Source organism: Dreissena polymorpha, chromosome 8, assembly GCF_020536995.1.
Source record: "Dreissena polymorpha isolate Duluth1 chromosome 8, UMN_Dpol_1.0, whole genome shotgun sequence".
NCBI lineage: Eukaryota > Metazoa > Mollusca > Bivalvia > Myida > Dreissenidae > Dreissena > Dreissena polymorpha.
Window position 1 is genome coordinate 85,737,320 of NC_068362.1, and position 15,237 is coordinate 85,752,556.

Consider the following 15,237-nt stretch of genomic DNA (forward strand, 5'->3'; position numbering starts at 1 on the left):
GATAACTGACAGTTTTGTATCAGGATAATGGTGGATAACTGACAGTTTTGTATCAGAATAATGGTGGATAACTGACAGTTTTGTATCAGGATAATGGTAGATAACTGACAGTTTTGTATCAGGATAATGGTGGATAACTGACAGTTTTGTATCAGGATAATGGTGGATAACTGACAGTTTTGTATCAGGATAATGGTGGATAACTGACAGTTTTGTATCAGGATAATGGTGGATAACTGACAGTTTTGTATCAGGATAATGGTGGATAACTGACAGTTTTGTATCAGGATAATGGTGGATAACTGACAGTTTTGTATCAGGATAATCGTGGATAACTGACAGTTTTGTATCAGGATAATGGTGGATAACTGACAGTTTTGTATCAGGATAATGGTGGATAACTGACAGTTTTGTATCAGGATAATGGTGGATAACTGACAGTTTTGTATCAGGATAATGGTGGATCACTGACAGTTTTGTATCAGGATAATGGTGGATAACTGACAGTTTTGTATCAGGATAATGGTGGATAACTGACAGTTTTGTATCAGGATAATGGTGGATAACTGACAGTTTTGTATCAGGATAATGGTGGATAACTGACAGTTTTGTATCAGGATAATGGTGGATAACTGACAGTTTTGTATCAGGATAATGGTGGATAACTGACAGTTTTGTATCAGGATAATGGTGGATAACTGACAGTTTTGTATCAGGATAATGGTGGATAACTGACAGTTTTGTATCAGGATAATCATGGATAACTGACAGTTTGTATCAGGATAATGGTGGATAACTGACAGTTTTGTATCAGGATAATGGTGGATAACTGACAGTTTTGTATCAGGATAATCGTGGATAACTGACAGTTTTGTATCAGGATAATCGTGGATAACTGACAGTTTTGTATCAGGATAATGGTGGATAAGTGACAGTTTTGTATCAGGATAATCATGGATAAGTGACAGTTTTGTATCAGGATAATGGTGGATAACTGACAGTTTTGTATCAGGATAATGGTGGATAACTGACAGTTTTGTATCAGGATAATGGTGGATAACTGACAGTTTTGTATCAGGATAATCGTGGATAACTGACAGTTTTGTATCAGGATAATCGTGGATAACTGACAGTTTTGTATCAGGATAATCGTGGATAACTGACAGTTTTGTATCAGGATAATGGTGGATAACTGACAGTTTTGTATCAGGATAATGGTGGATAACTGACAGTTTTGTATCAGGATAATGGTGGATAACTGACAGTTTTGTATCAGGATAATGGTGGATAACTGACAGTTTTGTATCAGGATAATGGTGGATAACTGACAGTTTTGTATGAGGATAATGGTGGATAACTGACAGTTTTGTATGAGGATAATCGTGGATAACTGACAGTTTTGTATCAGGATAATGGTGGATAACTGACAGTTTTGTATCAGGATAATGGTGGATAACTGACAGTTTTGTATCAGGATAATGGTGGATAACTGGCAGTTTTGTATCAGGATAATGGTGGATAACTGACAGTTTTGTATCAGGATAATGGTGGATAACTGACAGTTTTGTATCAGGATAATGGTGGATAACTGACAGTTTTGTATCAGGATAATGGTGGATAACTGACAGTTTTGTATCAGGATAATCATGGATAACTGACAGTTTTGTATCAGGATAATGGTGGATAACTGACAGTTTTGTATCAGGATAATGGTGGATAACTGACAGTTTTGTATCAGGATAATCGTGGATAACTGACAGTTTTGTATCAGGATAATCGTGGATAACTGACAGTTTTGTATCAGGATAATGGTGGATAAGTGACAGTTTTGTATCAGGATAATCATGGATAAGTGACAGTTTTGTATCAGGATAATGGTGGATAACTGACAGTTTTGTATCAGGATAATGGTGGATAACTGACAGTTTTGTATCAGGATAATCGTGGATAACTGACAGTTTTGTATCAGGATAATCGTGGATAACTGACAGTTTTGTATCAGGATAATCGTGGATAACTGACAGTTTTGTATCAGGATAATCGTGGATAACTGACAGTTTTGTATCAGGATAATGGTGGATAACTGACAGTTTTGTATCAGGATAATCGTGGATAACTGACAGTTTTGTATCAGGATAATGGTGGATAACTGACAGTTTTGTATCAGGATAATGGTGGGTAACTGACAGTTTTGTATCAGGATAATGGTGGATAACTGACAGTTTTGTATGAGGATAATGGTGGATAACTGACAGTTTTGTATCAGGATAATCGTGGATAACTGACAGTTTTGTATCAGGATAATCGTGGATAACTGACAGTTTTGTATCAGGATAATGGTGGATAACTGACATTTATGTATGTCTGATTTCGGTGTCATCACAGATAAGTGACTCTTATAAAGTCTATTTTCATGGTAATCACGGCTAACTAAAGTATTGATGTATGTCTGCTTTCAGGATCATCACAGACGGGTTGAAGTACTCCCTGGCCACGGGGAACTGGGGAGACCAGAAGAAAGCTCACCAGGCTCGTGCTGGTGTATCACAGGTGGGGAGGGGAGGGGGGCTCACCAGGCTCGTGCTGGTGTATCACAGGTGGGGAGGGGTGATGGGGTGCTGATGTATCCCAGGCAGGGGGGGCGATTGGTAGTGACATGCAGGAAGCAGGGTTGAAAGCATGTGCGTAAAGTGTCGTCCCAGATTAGCCTGTGCAGTCTGCACTGGCTAATCAGGGACTACACTTTCCGCCTAGACTTGATTCTGTTAATAAGAGACTTTCTTTGAGAGGTTTCTCTTTTTTCAGGGCCGTTTTCATAGTCCAACTTTTGCTCTTCAAGGGGATAACTTTCAAACTATTTCAGCGTATAATGAGAAATTAGGCGAATGGAACTTTTTGTCATTACTATTAGTTCATTTTCCCTGCTCATTGCTAGTCTGGGCCTAACATTCACTGAACTTAAATTTCCTAAACTGTCAACCTGTCAAGAATGAAATACATTCATCTATACCAAATTCTGGCAACATTTGCCTTAAAGGGGAGATAGCAGGCTTATACTTGATTCCACAATGGTCTATTAAAAACACTGCCATCATAGCAGGTAAATAAATCTCTTTAGAATTAGAATGTCATGCAAATAAGCCACATTCTTGGATAACTGGGAAGACTGCACAGGCTAATTTGTGACAACACTTTTAGCCCAGTTTTCCGGTAACATGACTCGGATCATCTTCATGTTCCACAGGTGTTGAACCGACTGACATTCGTGTCCACACTGTCCCACCTGCGTCGTCTCAACTCGCCTATCGGCCGTGATGGTAAACTGGCCCGCCCTCGACAGCTTCACAACACTCTGTGGGGCATGATTTGTCCTGCAGAAACACCAGAGGTGAGTACAGGTTGTCATTTGAATGGAACTTTTGGGCTGCACTCTGGGCAAAACTGGGGCTTTATGCATTTCCATATAGTGTCACCCTAGATTGCACAGGCTAATCAGGGATGACACTTTCTGCTTAAACTGGATTTTTGGTAAGAAGAGACTTCTTATAAACATAATATTCCATAAACACGAAGTGTCGTCCCTGTTGCAGACTTCACAGACTCATCTGGGATGACTACACTGATTCACTAATCCCAGTTTTTTCAGAATGAGTTTCATTTATTGGTTGGTGTACTGGGTTACGGGGCTTCGTTTGCATGGAACTTTCGAGCCGCACACTGGGAAAGCAGGACTTCATGCATGTGCGTAAAGTGTCGTCCCAGGTAGCTTGTGCAGTCTGCATAGGCTAATCAGGGACAACACTTTCTGCCTTTACTATAAATTCCTTTAGTAGAGACGTCCTTTAAATGAAAAAAATAAAAAACAAGCTGAAACTGTCATTCCTAATGAGCTTGTGCAGACTGATCACTTTACAAACATGCATTAAGCCCCATTTAATCAGAGCACATCTGATGCAGTCATTTACTTGTTTGTGCATATTGAATTACCAATAATAAAATGGCATAGAATATTATCCTTAAGGATCAGTGGGGATAAGAATAATTCATAAGGATGATAAGAATGTATGGCCAGGGCCCATATACACAAAACAAATCTTAGACTTAAGCCAAAGAATAAAGAATATTCTTTCAATTGGAATATTGGAACAATTGTTTTAATTTATAGTCACACTTTGCATTAAATGCATCTTTCTACAACATTCTTAATGAAAAATATTCTGTTAAGGACATTATAACCAGTGGAAGCCTGTATATATTCAAACGCTTGGAATTTTTTTTCTGGGTTATAAGTCTTAGTATTGTTGAGTCTAGGAATGTGTTGTTGTGTAAGGGCCCTGGACCACTTTTTGCCTCCTATTCCACATACAGGGTGGGGCTGTAGGCCTGGTGAAGAATCTGGCCCTGATGTCGTACATCTCTGTGGGCTCCCAGCCGTCGCCCATCCTGGAGTTCCTGGAGGAATGGAGTATGGAGAACCTGGAGGAAGTGGCACCCTCCTCCATAGCTGAGTGAGTGGGCACAAAGGGGGGTAACTTGGACACGTTTGGGTGAAACTTGGACAGAGGGGAATATTACTTAAACTCAGTAGAGTTTTTGCCCAATTGTGAAAAGAACGAGTATTAGCCCAATCGGCAAAAACTAGCGCGCAAAATAACTGAGATTGGGAAAATTTGCAGCCTGATGTCTTCAGATTGGCAAATAGGTGTATTTGATTTGTTGCTAACAAATACTTAAAAATTGATAACTAAGTGTTGTCAAGTTGTCAATAGTATATTTACTTAGGTTTAAGCAACATATGGACATAGGGAAATTAACTTAATTTACTTCTTAAAGAAGGAAAAAATCGCTGGGTAGAACTAAGACACAGGGATGTTACTTTAAATTGGGGGGGGTCAATCTCAGAATCAGGGGCACTGCAAATGTAGAACAGGGGGTATAACTGTAAAACTGAGGAGTGGTGTAAAACTGAGGAGTGGTGTAAAACTGAGGAGTGGTGTAAAACTGAGGAGTGGTGTAAAACTGAGGAGTGGTGTAAAACTGAGGAGTGGTGTAAAACTGAGGAGTGGTGTAAAACTGAGGAGTGGTGTAAAACTGAGGAGTGGTGTAAAACTTTTTCATGGGGATATAACTTGGACACAGGTATATTTTTAGCCTGATTATTTCTTTAACTGTTCCATTTGTTATTTATTATTTCAACTCCTTATCTTCATCCCTATTGGCAATTTTACAAAAAATACACAAAAATATTTTTTTAAGTAAAAGAAATTGTAAATAACTTTTTGTTTTAGTTATAAAATTCTTTGACTAGTGATTTGAAAACGGAATAATACATTTAGTAGTAAAGTTTCATTGTCTTGTGGTTTATATAATTGCATTGTACGCATTTTGAAATACTTTGCCTCACGTGTTCCAGTGCAACAAAGATCTTTGTGAATGGCTGCTGGGTGGGCATACATCGGGACCCAGAGCAGCTGATGTCCACACTGAGAAAACTGAGGAGAGAAATGGACATCATTGTGTCAGAGGTAAGGGACATTTGTAGTTTAACCCTTTCCAGTGTTTTTTTTTCAGTTTTGGGGGAAAGGGGTCAGGTCCCATGAGGGAGGAAAATTCACGCGTAAAAGGGGAAATTTCAATGCTTAACAGTACAAAATCAAGTTTTAACACTATAATTCACCATACAGAGAGAGAAAAACATTATTCCAACTCTTTTTTTCATCAACATATTATGTTCATGTTCAAAATTTCTTGGCTTTTCTACAAATTTGTCAATTATTCTGGTGACCTCCTCTTCACCAAGTTTCTCCGTGTGCAGACATAGTCTTATCAGGGACTCAAGTGTAGCTTCCCCAAGCCTGTTTCTGTGTGATGTGCAAAGCAGGTTGAGCAAACTAAACAGTCTTTCAACACTGCCGGCATTTAAAAAAGACTGACTAAGTTGTGCTTTTTGAAACAGAATATCTTCTTTTTTTAAGTTTAAACAGATTTTTTGTCAATTTTTTTCTGATAGCTTTTGCTGTTGTGCAACATGGTGGAATACATACGGTTTGAGGTAGATGTCGTAAAGCGAAAGTTGTGATAGTGAACTACGTACGGTTTGTGGTAAAGGAGTAAATGCTAAAAGAAAGTAAACAAGCGGATGCGGCAGTTCAGGAAAATTATAGTAAATAAATTTGTAACGAAAGATGTATTTAAATGAGGTATTGATTTAAATTGAATAACACTTCCGAGAGGGGAATTTTTCAAATAATTGGGGGAAAAATATATACTCTAGAGATGGGGGAATGGGGCCGAATAACGCCGAATATTTCATAAAAAAAACACTTAGAAGCAAAGTGAAAATGGCTATGTGCAAACAGCATAAAACCAGAACAGCCTGCGAGTAACTCGCAGTCTGTTCAGGTTTTATGCTTTTTGCTGCTCATCAGTATCGTAGGGTTGGAGATGAAACCTTTTAAACTTGAATCTAGTATGAAAGGTCTTAAATTAAAGTTAACTATCTAAGGGACTATACATGCGTGAAAATACATTGTCACGTAATTACGTATTGTTCGTGGAGAACACACAGTAACAAACAAAGTTCATTTCTGTTTTCATCTCGATTTATTTCTGTTGAATATTTTCTAACACAACGCTTGCTAATGTTCATGAAATACAATTTTATAGCGCGGCGGCCAACATGGCCGCCTTGGCCGCCACGTCAAGAAGACGCGACAAATCAATCCACAGACTGCCCACTACTAAATAAAACACTGCATTTTATCCCCAGGTTAATTAACATAAAATTTGCTTGTGATTTCCATTGGTCACCAAGGTCCGGGCTTATTACAGATTGGTTACATTGCACCTTGGGAATTGATAGCCCAAACTGTTCGAGTTCTTACATGCTTATAGAATATTCTAAAACCTCATTACTGGGTGTGACATAAAACTTTATGTTGTGTTTTCCTGTGAATGCCTGTGAATTATTTTATATGGCCTGTACAAATAAGATTTTCTGTTGACCCCTTTCATGTGTACCGTTACAATTATAATATGAGGTAATAACAATCCTTTATGTCAATAGGTTGATCCGTTCCGTTAATCAAATGTCTGTCAATTATATAATCCCTCAATTTCCTAATCTTAACATATTGTATTAAACTTTTCAATTTATTTACCCCACACTATATCAGGTTTACTTGCTTATTGACAAACCTTCCAATATTTTAACTAGTCTTTACATGCACGAGATGAACTCTCAAATAGTTTGACCACTTTAAACTTTTAACTTCTGTATACGTATAAGATAGAAATATTGATGTAAATAACCTTTTAACATTTTCTTACATATTAGTAATTCAGGCCTTTTTCTGTCTATTTTGGGGAAAAGTACCTAGCAAAATTGGGATTTTTCTAGTCGCGAAATCTTCCAAATTGGGAAGAATTTTCATCGACAAAAGCATTATTTGGGAAATTATTTTTTTGATTTGTTCTTATTAAATCTAAGGTTTTCATACATAGGTATTGCCCAAAAATGGTAAAAAAAGTATTTAATTTTTTTTTTACCATGCAACAGTCATTGTCCACCACTAACGTAAGTATGTGTATGATCAGGCTTCGTTATGCTTGAAGTTCAAATTAATTTTTTCATTTTTTGAAACACAAAAGTAAAGCTGAACATCATAAATGTACAGTATTGAAATGTTAAGTAGCTACAAAGGGTAGTGAATCTGGCAGTGGCAAATGTTCATCACTTGCTTGCTAATGGGCGAATCAGATTCTTGGTTAACCATAGACTGACTGGCGGTAGTATTTCCCCACAAAACATTCAGTTTGTGTGTGCCTTTCGAGTCAATTTTTCGTATTTTACTTCAAAAGTAATTCGAATGATGCGACATTTTTAGACTGCGTCCGATTTCCATATTTTTCTACCCAAATTTACTCTTTCGAAGCACAGTAACGTTGAAAGTGAAACTAGTCCACATTTATTTACCTCAGACCATCGATATCGATTTTCAACCAATTTACAATAATTAATGCATACACATGGTAATCACTTGTTGTATACATACCTATTAATTCTGAATAATCCAACATTTCAATATTTAAAAGCTAATTCTGACCAAAAATGACCGTAAATGTGTCTTAAGAAATGCATAGACACAAGCGGCCGCCATTTTGTCTGAAGTCTAAAGATCCGAAAATTGCATTATGGCACACACGATACTATGACGTTCTACGCATTTGCACGTTAAAACACGGCGCCCGATTATTTAAAACACGGTACCTACAACGCATTTTTCGGCTTCGATTATTTTGGTCGGAAATTGGGAATTTTTTTTTGATAATTGGGAAAAAACATCCATATTTGGCATTGGGAATGGGTACGACTATCGGACCCGTGAGATAGGCAAAAAAAGGCCTTTAATTATGACAGTTACTAATCAATTACTCAAACATATTATTAAAATATTTCCCTATTATTAAATCTATCTGTACTTAAATTTCTATCATATGAATAAACAATATGCTATAAGAATAACTGAAATGTGTATGCTGTTATGTCACAACGTATCTAGGTGGTAAAGGGTAAAATTTGAACAGTTTCTGGTTGTAAACCAGGTGTGTTTTTTTCACCATTTTGGGATTTGTGCAAGGGCTATTTGCATTGGGTGAATCGTGGAGTTTTTACTAAAATTGGGAAATTTAGATGTTAGTTATTTTGCTTGCAAACACCATAAAATCGAGAATAAAAGTGTGTGTTTTTTTATGCCCCCGGTAGGGTGGCATATAGCAGTTGAACTGTCCGTCAGTCAGTATGTCAGTATGTGTGTGTCAGTCTGTCCGTCCGAGAAAAAAAACTGTAACGTTGGCCATAACTTTTGCATTATTGAAAATAGAAGTTTGATATTTGCCAAGCATGTGTATCTCAAAAAGCTACACATTTTGAGTGGTGGACGTTCAAGGTCAAGGTCATCCTTCAAGGTCAAAGGTCAAAAAAATATATATAAAAATATTTCAAAGCGGCGCAATAGGGGGCATTGTGTTTCTGACGAACACATCTCTTGTTTTGTAGGATATTTTTCCAAACTCGAATGATAAAGGTGGATAGTGAGAAACTGTTTTTTTGTTTTAAAAAATATTCTCTTTTAATTTCTTTTTTGAATTTCAGGCAGTTTTTTTGGAGAAGATATATATATATATATATATATTGAGGTTGTTAAAGGGGCAGACTTGACCTTGTATAAAAAAAAAACAGCACCATTTTTCACTATAAAGGATTGATTAAGAAACAGTAACTTTGCAGGTGTCCATGATAAGAGACATGAGGGACCGGGAGATCCGTATCTATACGGACGCTGGGCGTATCTGTCGCCCACTGCTCATCGTGGAGAACCAGAAACTGCTGATCAAGCAGAGCCATATCAAGCAGCTGAAGCAGAGAGAGTACAACAACTACAGGTTGGTACAGGCTCTTGGTCAACAACTACAGGTGGGTACAGGCTGTTGGTCATCAACTACAGGTGGGAACAGGCTGTTGGTCAACAACTACAGGTGGGAACAGGCTGTTCGTCAACAACTACAGGTGGGTACAGGCTGTTGGTCAACAACTACAGGTGGGTACAGGCTGTTGGTCAACAACTACAGGTGGGTACAGGCTGTTGGACAACAACTACAGGTGGGTACAGGCTGTTGGTCAACAACTACAGGTTGGAACATGCTCTTGGTCAACAACTACAGGTGGGTACAGGCTGTTGGTCATCAACTACAGGTGGGAACAGGCTGTTGGTCAACAACTACAGGTGGGAACAGGCTGTTGGTCAACAACTACAGGTGGGTACAGGCTGTTGGTCAACAACTACAGGTGGGTACAGGCTGTTGGTCAACAACTACAGTTGGGTACAGGCTGTTGGACAACAACTACAGGTGGGTACAGGCTGTTGGTCAACAACTACAGTTGGGTACAGGCTGTTGGTCAACAACTACAGGTGGGTACAGCTGTTGGTCAACAACTACAGGTGGGAACAGGCTGTTGGTCAACTATTACAGGTGGGTACAGGCTGTTGGTCAACAACTACAGGTGGGTACAGGCTGTTATTTAAAAACAACTTCAGGTGGTTACAGGCTGTTGGTCAACAACTACAGGTGGGTACAGGCTGTTGGTCAACAACTACAGGTGGGTACAGGCTGTTGGTCAACAACTACAGGTGGGTACAGGCTGTTATTCAACAACTACAGGTGGGTACACGCTGTTAGCCAACAACTACAGGTGGGTACAGGCTGTTATTCAACAACTACAGGTGGGTACAGGCTGTTTGGTCAACAACTACAGGTGGGTACAGGCTGTTGGTCAACAACTACAGGTGGGTACAGGCTGTTGGTCAACAACTACAGGTGGGTACAGTCTGTTTGTCAACAACTACAGGTGGGTACAGGCTGTAAGTCAACAACTACAAGTGGGTGCAGGCTGTTGGTCAACAACTACAGGTGGGTACAGGCTGTTAGTCAACAACTACAGGTGGGTACAGGCTGTTAGTAAACAGCTACAGGTGGGTACAGGCTGTTAGTCAACAACTACAGGTGGGTACAGGCTGTTTGGTCAACAACTACAGGTGGATACAGGCTGTTGGTCAACAACTACAGGTGGGTACAGGCTGTTGGTTGTGGCATACAAATGAGCCATGATGTGGGAAAACCGGGCTGAATGCATTTAAAAAAATATATATATTTTTGGAAACCTTCACTTGGGAATTGTTTTGACAGCAATTGGGAAATGTGTAGTTTTTTCCTTATTTGGAAGGCGCCGTTTTCTGGTACTTTATAAAGAAGGAAAAAAATCGCTGACATTTACTGATAAGTTATCCTCTTCTTTGACATGGTGTACAAAATCGTCTGCTATTTTCTGAGGTAAACATTTAAAAGTTCCCTCGTTTTCTAATAAAATTTCAATTTTTTTGTTTAATGAAGTGTCCTTTTAAAAGAATTTTGTATAACTTGTATTTACTCAGCGTATCGTACACACCTTTCAAGATTGATACAAGGAAAATGAATGAGCGAATTTCTTGGACATGTGCTTTAAAAATGACGCGAATCCCACTGTCTAGAATACACGCTGCCAATGATATCTGGGATTATAAAAAACTAGGACACTAGGTAGAATTGTTTTTTTTTAAAAGCTTGTTAACGCTATTAAAGTAACATTTGTTTATAAAACTCGGTCTGAACTTTCTTCTTATGATTTCTGTGATGATAAATATAAACTTACCGTTCATGAAAAAATTGGTCTTCATAAGGTGGTTACGTTTTTGTTAATTATGTTAAAGTAAAACCGTGTGAACACCTAGAATGATTTTTTCTCACACATACTTTGAAACTTACTCTCTTACATTAACAAAATTGTTAATGTCTGGGCTTAGTTTGAAAATATTTGTGGTTTGTTCATGGCAACCAAGGGTTTGGGCAGATTTTTTTATAAATTTATTTTACCATGTGATGAGTACCACTCTAAACAGTTCAGTTCCTTGGTTTGTGTCTCATGGGGAGTGCATTGGCACTTTGGGCTCTCTTATTAATATTTTTTATGCCTCCGGTAGGGTTGCATATAGCAGTTGAACTGTCATTCCGTTTGTCTGTGTGTCCGTCCGCAAACTTTAACATTGGCCATAACTTTTGCATTATTGAAAGCAACTTGATATTTGGCATGCATGTGTATCTCATGAAGCTGCACATTTTGAGTGGGGAAAGGTCAAGGTCATCCTTCAAGGTCAAAAGTAAAAAAATACAATCCAAGGGAAGTAATAAGCTTTAAAAGGGAGATAATTTCTAAACCTGCCAAATGATATATTGAAATTTTATTTCACAGCGGTGCAATAGGGGGCATTGTGTTTCTGACAAACACATCTCTTGTTTATAACAAACTTCATGATTATTTTTGAGTGCATTTCCTCCATCTAGTATTGTTATACATATTTAAGTTTAATTTGATAATATGCAGTTTTGGACGAGAGCATGTAGACCCAATGCAGTATGTATTGGAAAGTTTATTTTGCTGTTTTTAGCTCGGCGTTTTCAGAGAAAACCCGAGGTATTGTCATAGCCAGCTTGTCCCGCCGTCTGACGTCGGCCGTCCGCGTCGTGCTAAAACCTTAACATTTTGTTAAGGTTTTGAAAACTGGTTCTAAAATCAAATTGCTTCCACCTACAACTTTGAAACTTCATATGTAGATGCACCTTGATGAGTTCTACATGCCACACCCATTTTGGGGTCACTAGGTCAAAGGTCAAGGTCACTGTGACCTTTAAAAAAAAAATCTGACAAGCTTTCATTTATTCAAAACTGCACCCGTAGTCGAGCGTGGCACCCGTTATGCGGTGCTCTTGTTATTTGATTATTTTTACCTTTGTAAGTTCAAGTTTAATGTTGTTATTTTTTAAACACAATTGTTGTTGTTTTTTTACATAGAAAAGTTTATTTTAATACTAGCAATCTTAAAAAAAAACATTTGAAACTTCTTTTAAAATTAAGTCTGCAAGTATTTGAAAAAGTGTTTTGGAAAATTGGCTTTATCAATAAGTGTCACTAAAACTTGTGGATTTTCCTATTAAAGGTATGATTCATGATTTGTGTCTCATATTTGGCAGCCGGTGGTATGGCATGCAACATAATTATAACAACCTGTATGTGTGAAGTATATTTTGATGTAGCACACATGTATTCTCGAATATGGCCGTTGTCAACAGAAAGCCTGTTTGTTTGCTGGTAGGCAAATTTGCCAGTTACAGAAGACTGTCCCATGTATCTTATCGTCTTTTGGGAAGCACAAATCACTCTGCCACTAGGTTTAAAGTTTCTTTGGAAAATGAGACGCGTTCTTGGAATACAGGGCTTTATGCATGCGTGTAAAATGTGGTCCCAGATAAGCATGTGCAGTCTGCCCAGGCTGATCAGGGACGATTCTTTCTACCTACACATAATTCTTATTTAAACAAGTCATCCTTTAAACAAAAAATACCATAAAAGCGGATAGTGTCTTCTCTTACTAAATGCCCACTCCCCTTGTACAGTTTGAAGGACCCGATGGCCAGTCATTACTAAATACCCACTCCCAGTGTACAGTTGGCAGTCATTACTAAAGGCCCACTCCCCATGATGTAAAATGGCAGTCATTACTTAATGCCCACTCCCCATGTTCATTTGTCTGTCTTTACTAAATATCCACGTCCGGTGTACTGTTGCCAGTAATTACTTAATGTCCACTCCCCATGTACAGTTGCCAGTAATTACTAAATGCCCACTCCCAGTGTACAGTTGCCCGTAATTACTAAATGCCCACTCCCCATGTACAGTTGCCAGTTATTACTTAATGCCAACTCCTCATGTACAGTTGGCAGGACCTGGTAGCCAGTGATGTGGTGGAGTTTTTATAGATAGTTTGTCATTACTAAATGCCCACCCCCTGAGTACAGTATGTCATGACTAATTCCCCACTTCTTATGTACAGTTGGCAGGACCTAGTGGCCAGTGGTGTGGTTGAGTACATCGACCCCCTGGAGGAGGAATCCATTATGCTAGCCATGACCCCTAATGACCTCCACAGCGACGAGGTGCAGTACTGCTCCACCTACACACACTGCGAGATCCACCCCGCCATGATACTGGGAGTGTGCGCCTCCATCATACCCTTCCCTGATCACAACCAGGTAGGTTGTATGACCATGTATCAAGAACATACTTAACCCTTTCCCACTCAGAAGCAAAGTGAAAATGGCTTTTGCAAACAGCATGAAACCAGAACAGCCTGCTGTTTGCTGCTCATCAGTATCTAAGGGTTGGTTGATCTGAAACCTTTAAAACTTGGATTAAGTAAAAAGGACCTTTAATAAAATTTAACTTTCTTAAGGACTACAAATGTGTAGAAATGTGTATCTAAGTGGTAAATGTTCAGTTATTTTTGCATTTTTTTAGTAAAGATTCACCATCATACTCAAGGCATTCACAGATATTTGTATCCCCTGCCAAAGACGGAGAGATATAGAATTGGCGTTCCGTACTTCCATCCGGCTGTCACAAAATTTATTTTGGGCGAGGGAAATCAATTAAACTAATTTGCTTGTTTAGTTTGAGAGTGACTCAACTGTGAGTTTGAGGAGGCATATATGCATGTTCTTATGACGGAAATATGAGATTGTTTGTGAGCTGACTGACATTCTCAATACTCAAATGAGTAGAAACTCATATCTCTTTCTTGAAAATTATAATGCTCATGAATCTTGGCTCTTGTGCAGTTCAATACGGTGCTTTTTTCGCATGCTAAGGACAGAGGTTTTATCAAATTAATAGCTGTAACAAACTATTATGTTCAGTTGAAATATGCTTTATAAGCAGTCTTACATGTTGTATTATTAATTTTGAAGAAAAAAAAGAGAATAAGTAGAAACCTGCATCTATGATTTCATCATAATACTGGAATTGACATGTCTTTGCATTCATCAAAAAGCTTGCATTGTTGGGAAACCAGATCTATAATCAGAACTTCCAACGCTGTCTGACAAATGGGCATGCTGGGGGGGGAGGAGGGGTTTTAACAATATGAATTCCCCTATCATAAAGTCTTTGATAGTGATTATTATACAAAATCATAAAACAGTTAAGCAAGACATACATTTATCACATGCCATACCATGTTTCCCATGTAATATAACCATTACGAATATTTTTATCTTACACATGTGTAATATACTTTTTAAGCATTTTCATTGACTTATTTTCGTTCCATTGACCAATCGCATTTTGTTATTTTGCTGAAATGACGTTTCAACGTCAAATAACATCACCAAATGTTAACAACATTCGGGATTTTTTATAATTGTGTTTGCGTAAATATTGATTTAATTTGCTCATTTAAAAGCATGTGATAAAAAAGATCTGACACTCGTTGTCAAATCATACCATATTTTATTAAACTCGTCCAGGAAATTCCTGAACTCGTTTAATAAATATGGTATGATATGACAACTCGTGCCAATCCTATATATAGAATATGATCTGATCATTTTTGTGAGAAAGAAGCACCAACGTAATGTTTCCAATTTTGTGTCCGGAGCCATATCTTGGAAGTGCTTTGGCGGATTTCATTGAAACTTGGTATGAGTATAAATATGGATAAGAGGATGATGCACGCCAAATGGCATTGTACACCATCTGTTAATAACGGAGTTATGGCCCTTTGTATCTTGAAAAAATGCTTGTTGTTT

The 15,237-nt window shown here is 38.1% G+C and overlaps 1 protein-coding gene across 3 annotated transcripts in view; it reads left to right on the forward strand.

Annotated features, from left to right (window-relative positions):
• The window catches only part of LOC127840835 (DNA-directed RNA polymerase II subunit RPB2), a 144,966-nt gene that overhangs the window by 23,716 nt on the left and 106,013 nt on the right, over positions 1 to 15,237 (forward strand). For 2 of the 3 annotated variants that reach the window (XR_008030590.1, XM_052369262.1), the window contains exons 10-16: positions 2,460 to 2,550; positions 3,245 to 3,388; positions 4,369 to 4,508; positions 5,414 to 5,525; positions 9,290 to 9,444; positions 11,978 to 12,007; positions 13,485 to 13,683. Coding sequence is in view for 2 of the 3 variants with exons in the window: in XM_052369262.1 (XP_052225222.1) it covers positions 2,460 to 2,550; positions 3,245 to 3,388; positions 4,369 to 4,508; positions 5,414 to 5,525; positions 9,290 to 9,444; positions 11,978 to 12,007; positions 13,485 to 13,683 (871 nt within the window). In the remaining variant the exon portion in view is untranslated. The remainder of the gene's footprint in view (positions 1 to 2,459; positions 2,551 to 3,244; positions 3,389 to 4,368; positions 4,509 to 5,413; positions 5,526 to 9,289; positions 9,445 to 11,977; positions 12,008 to 13,484; positions 13,684 to 15,237) is intronic. The other variant, XM_052369263.1, reaches the window with a different exon arrangement.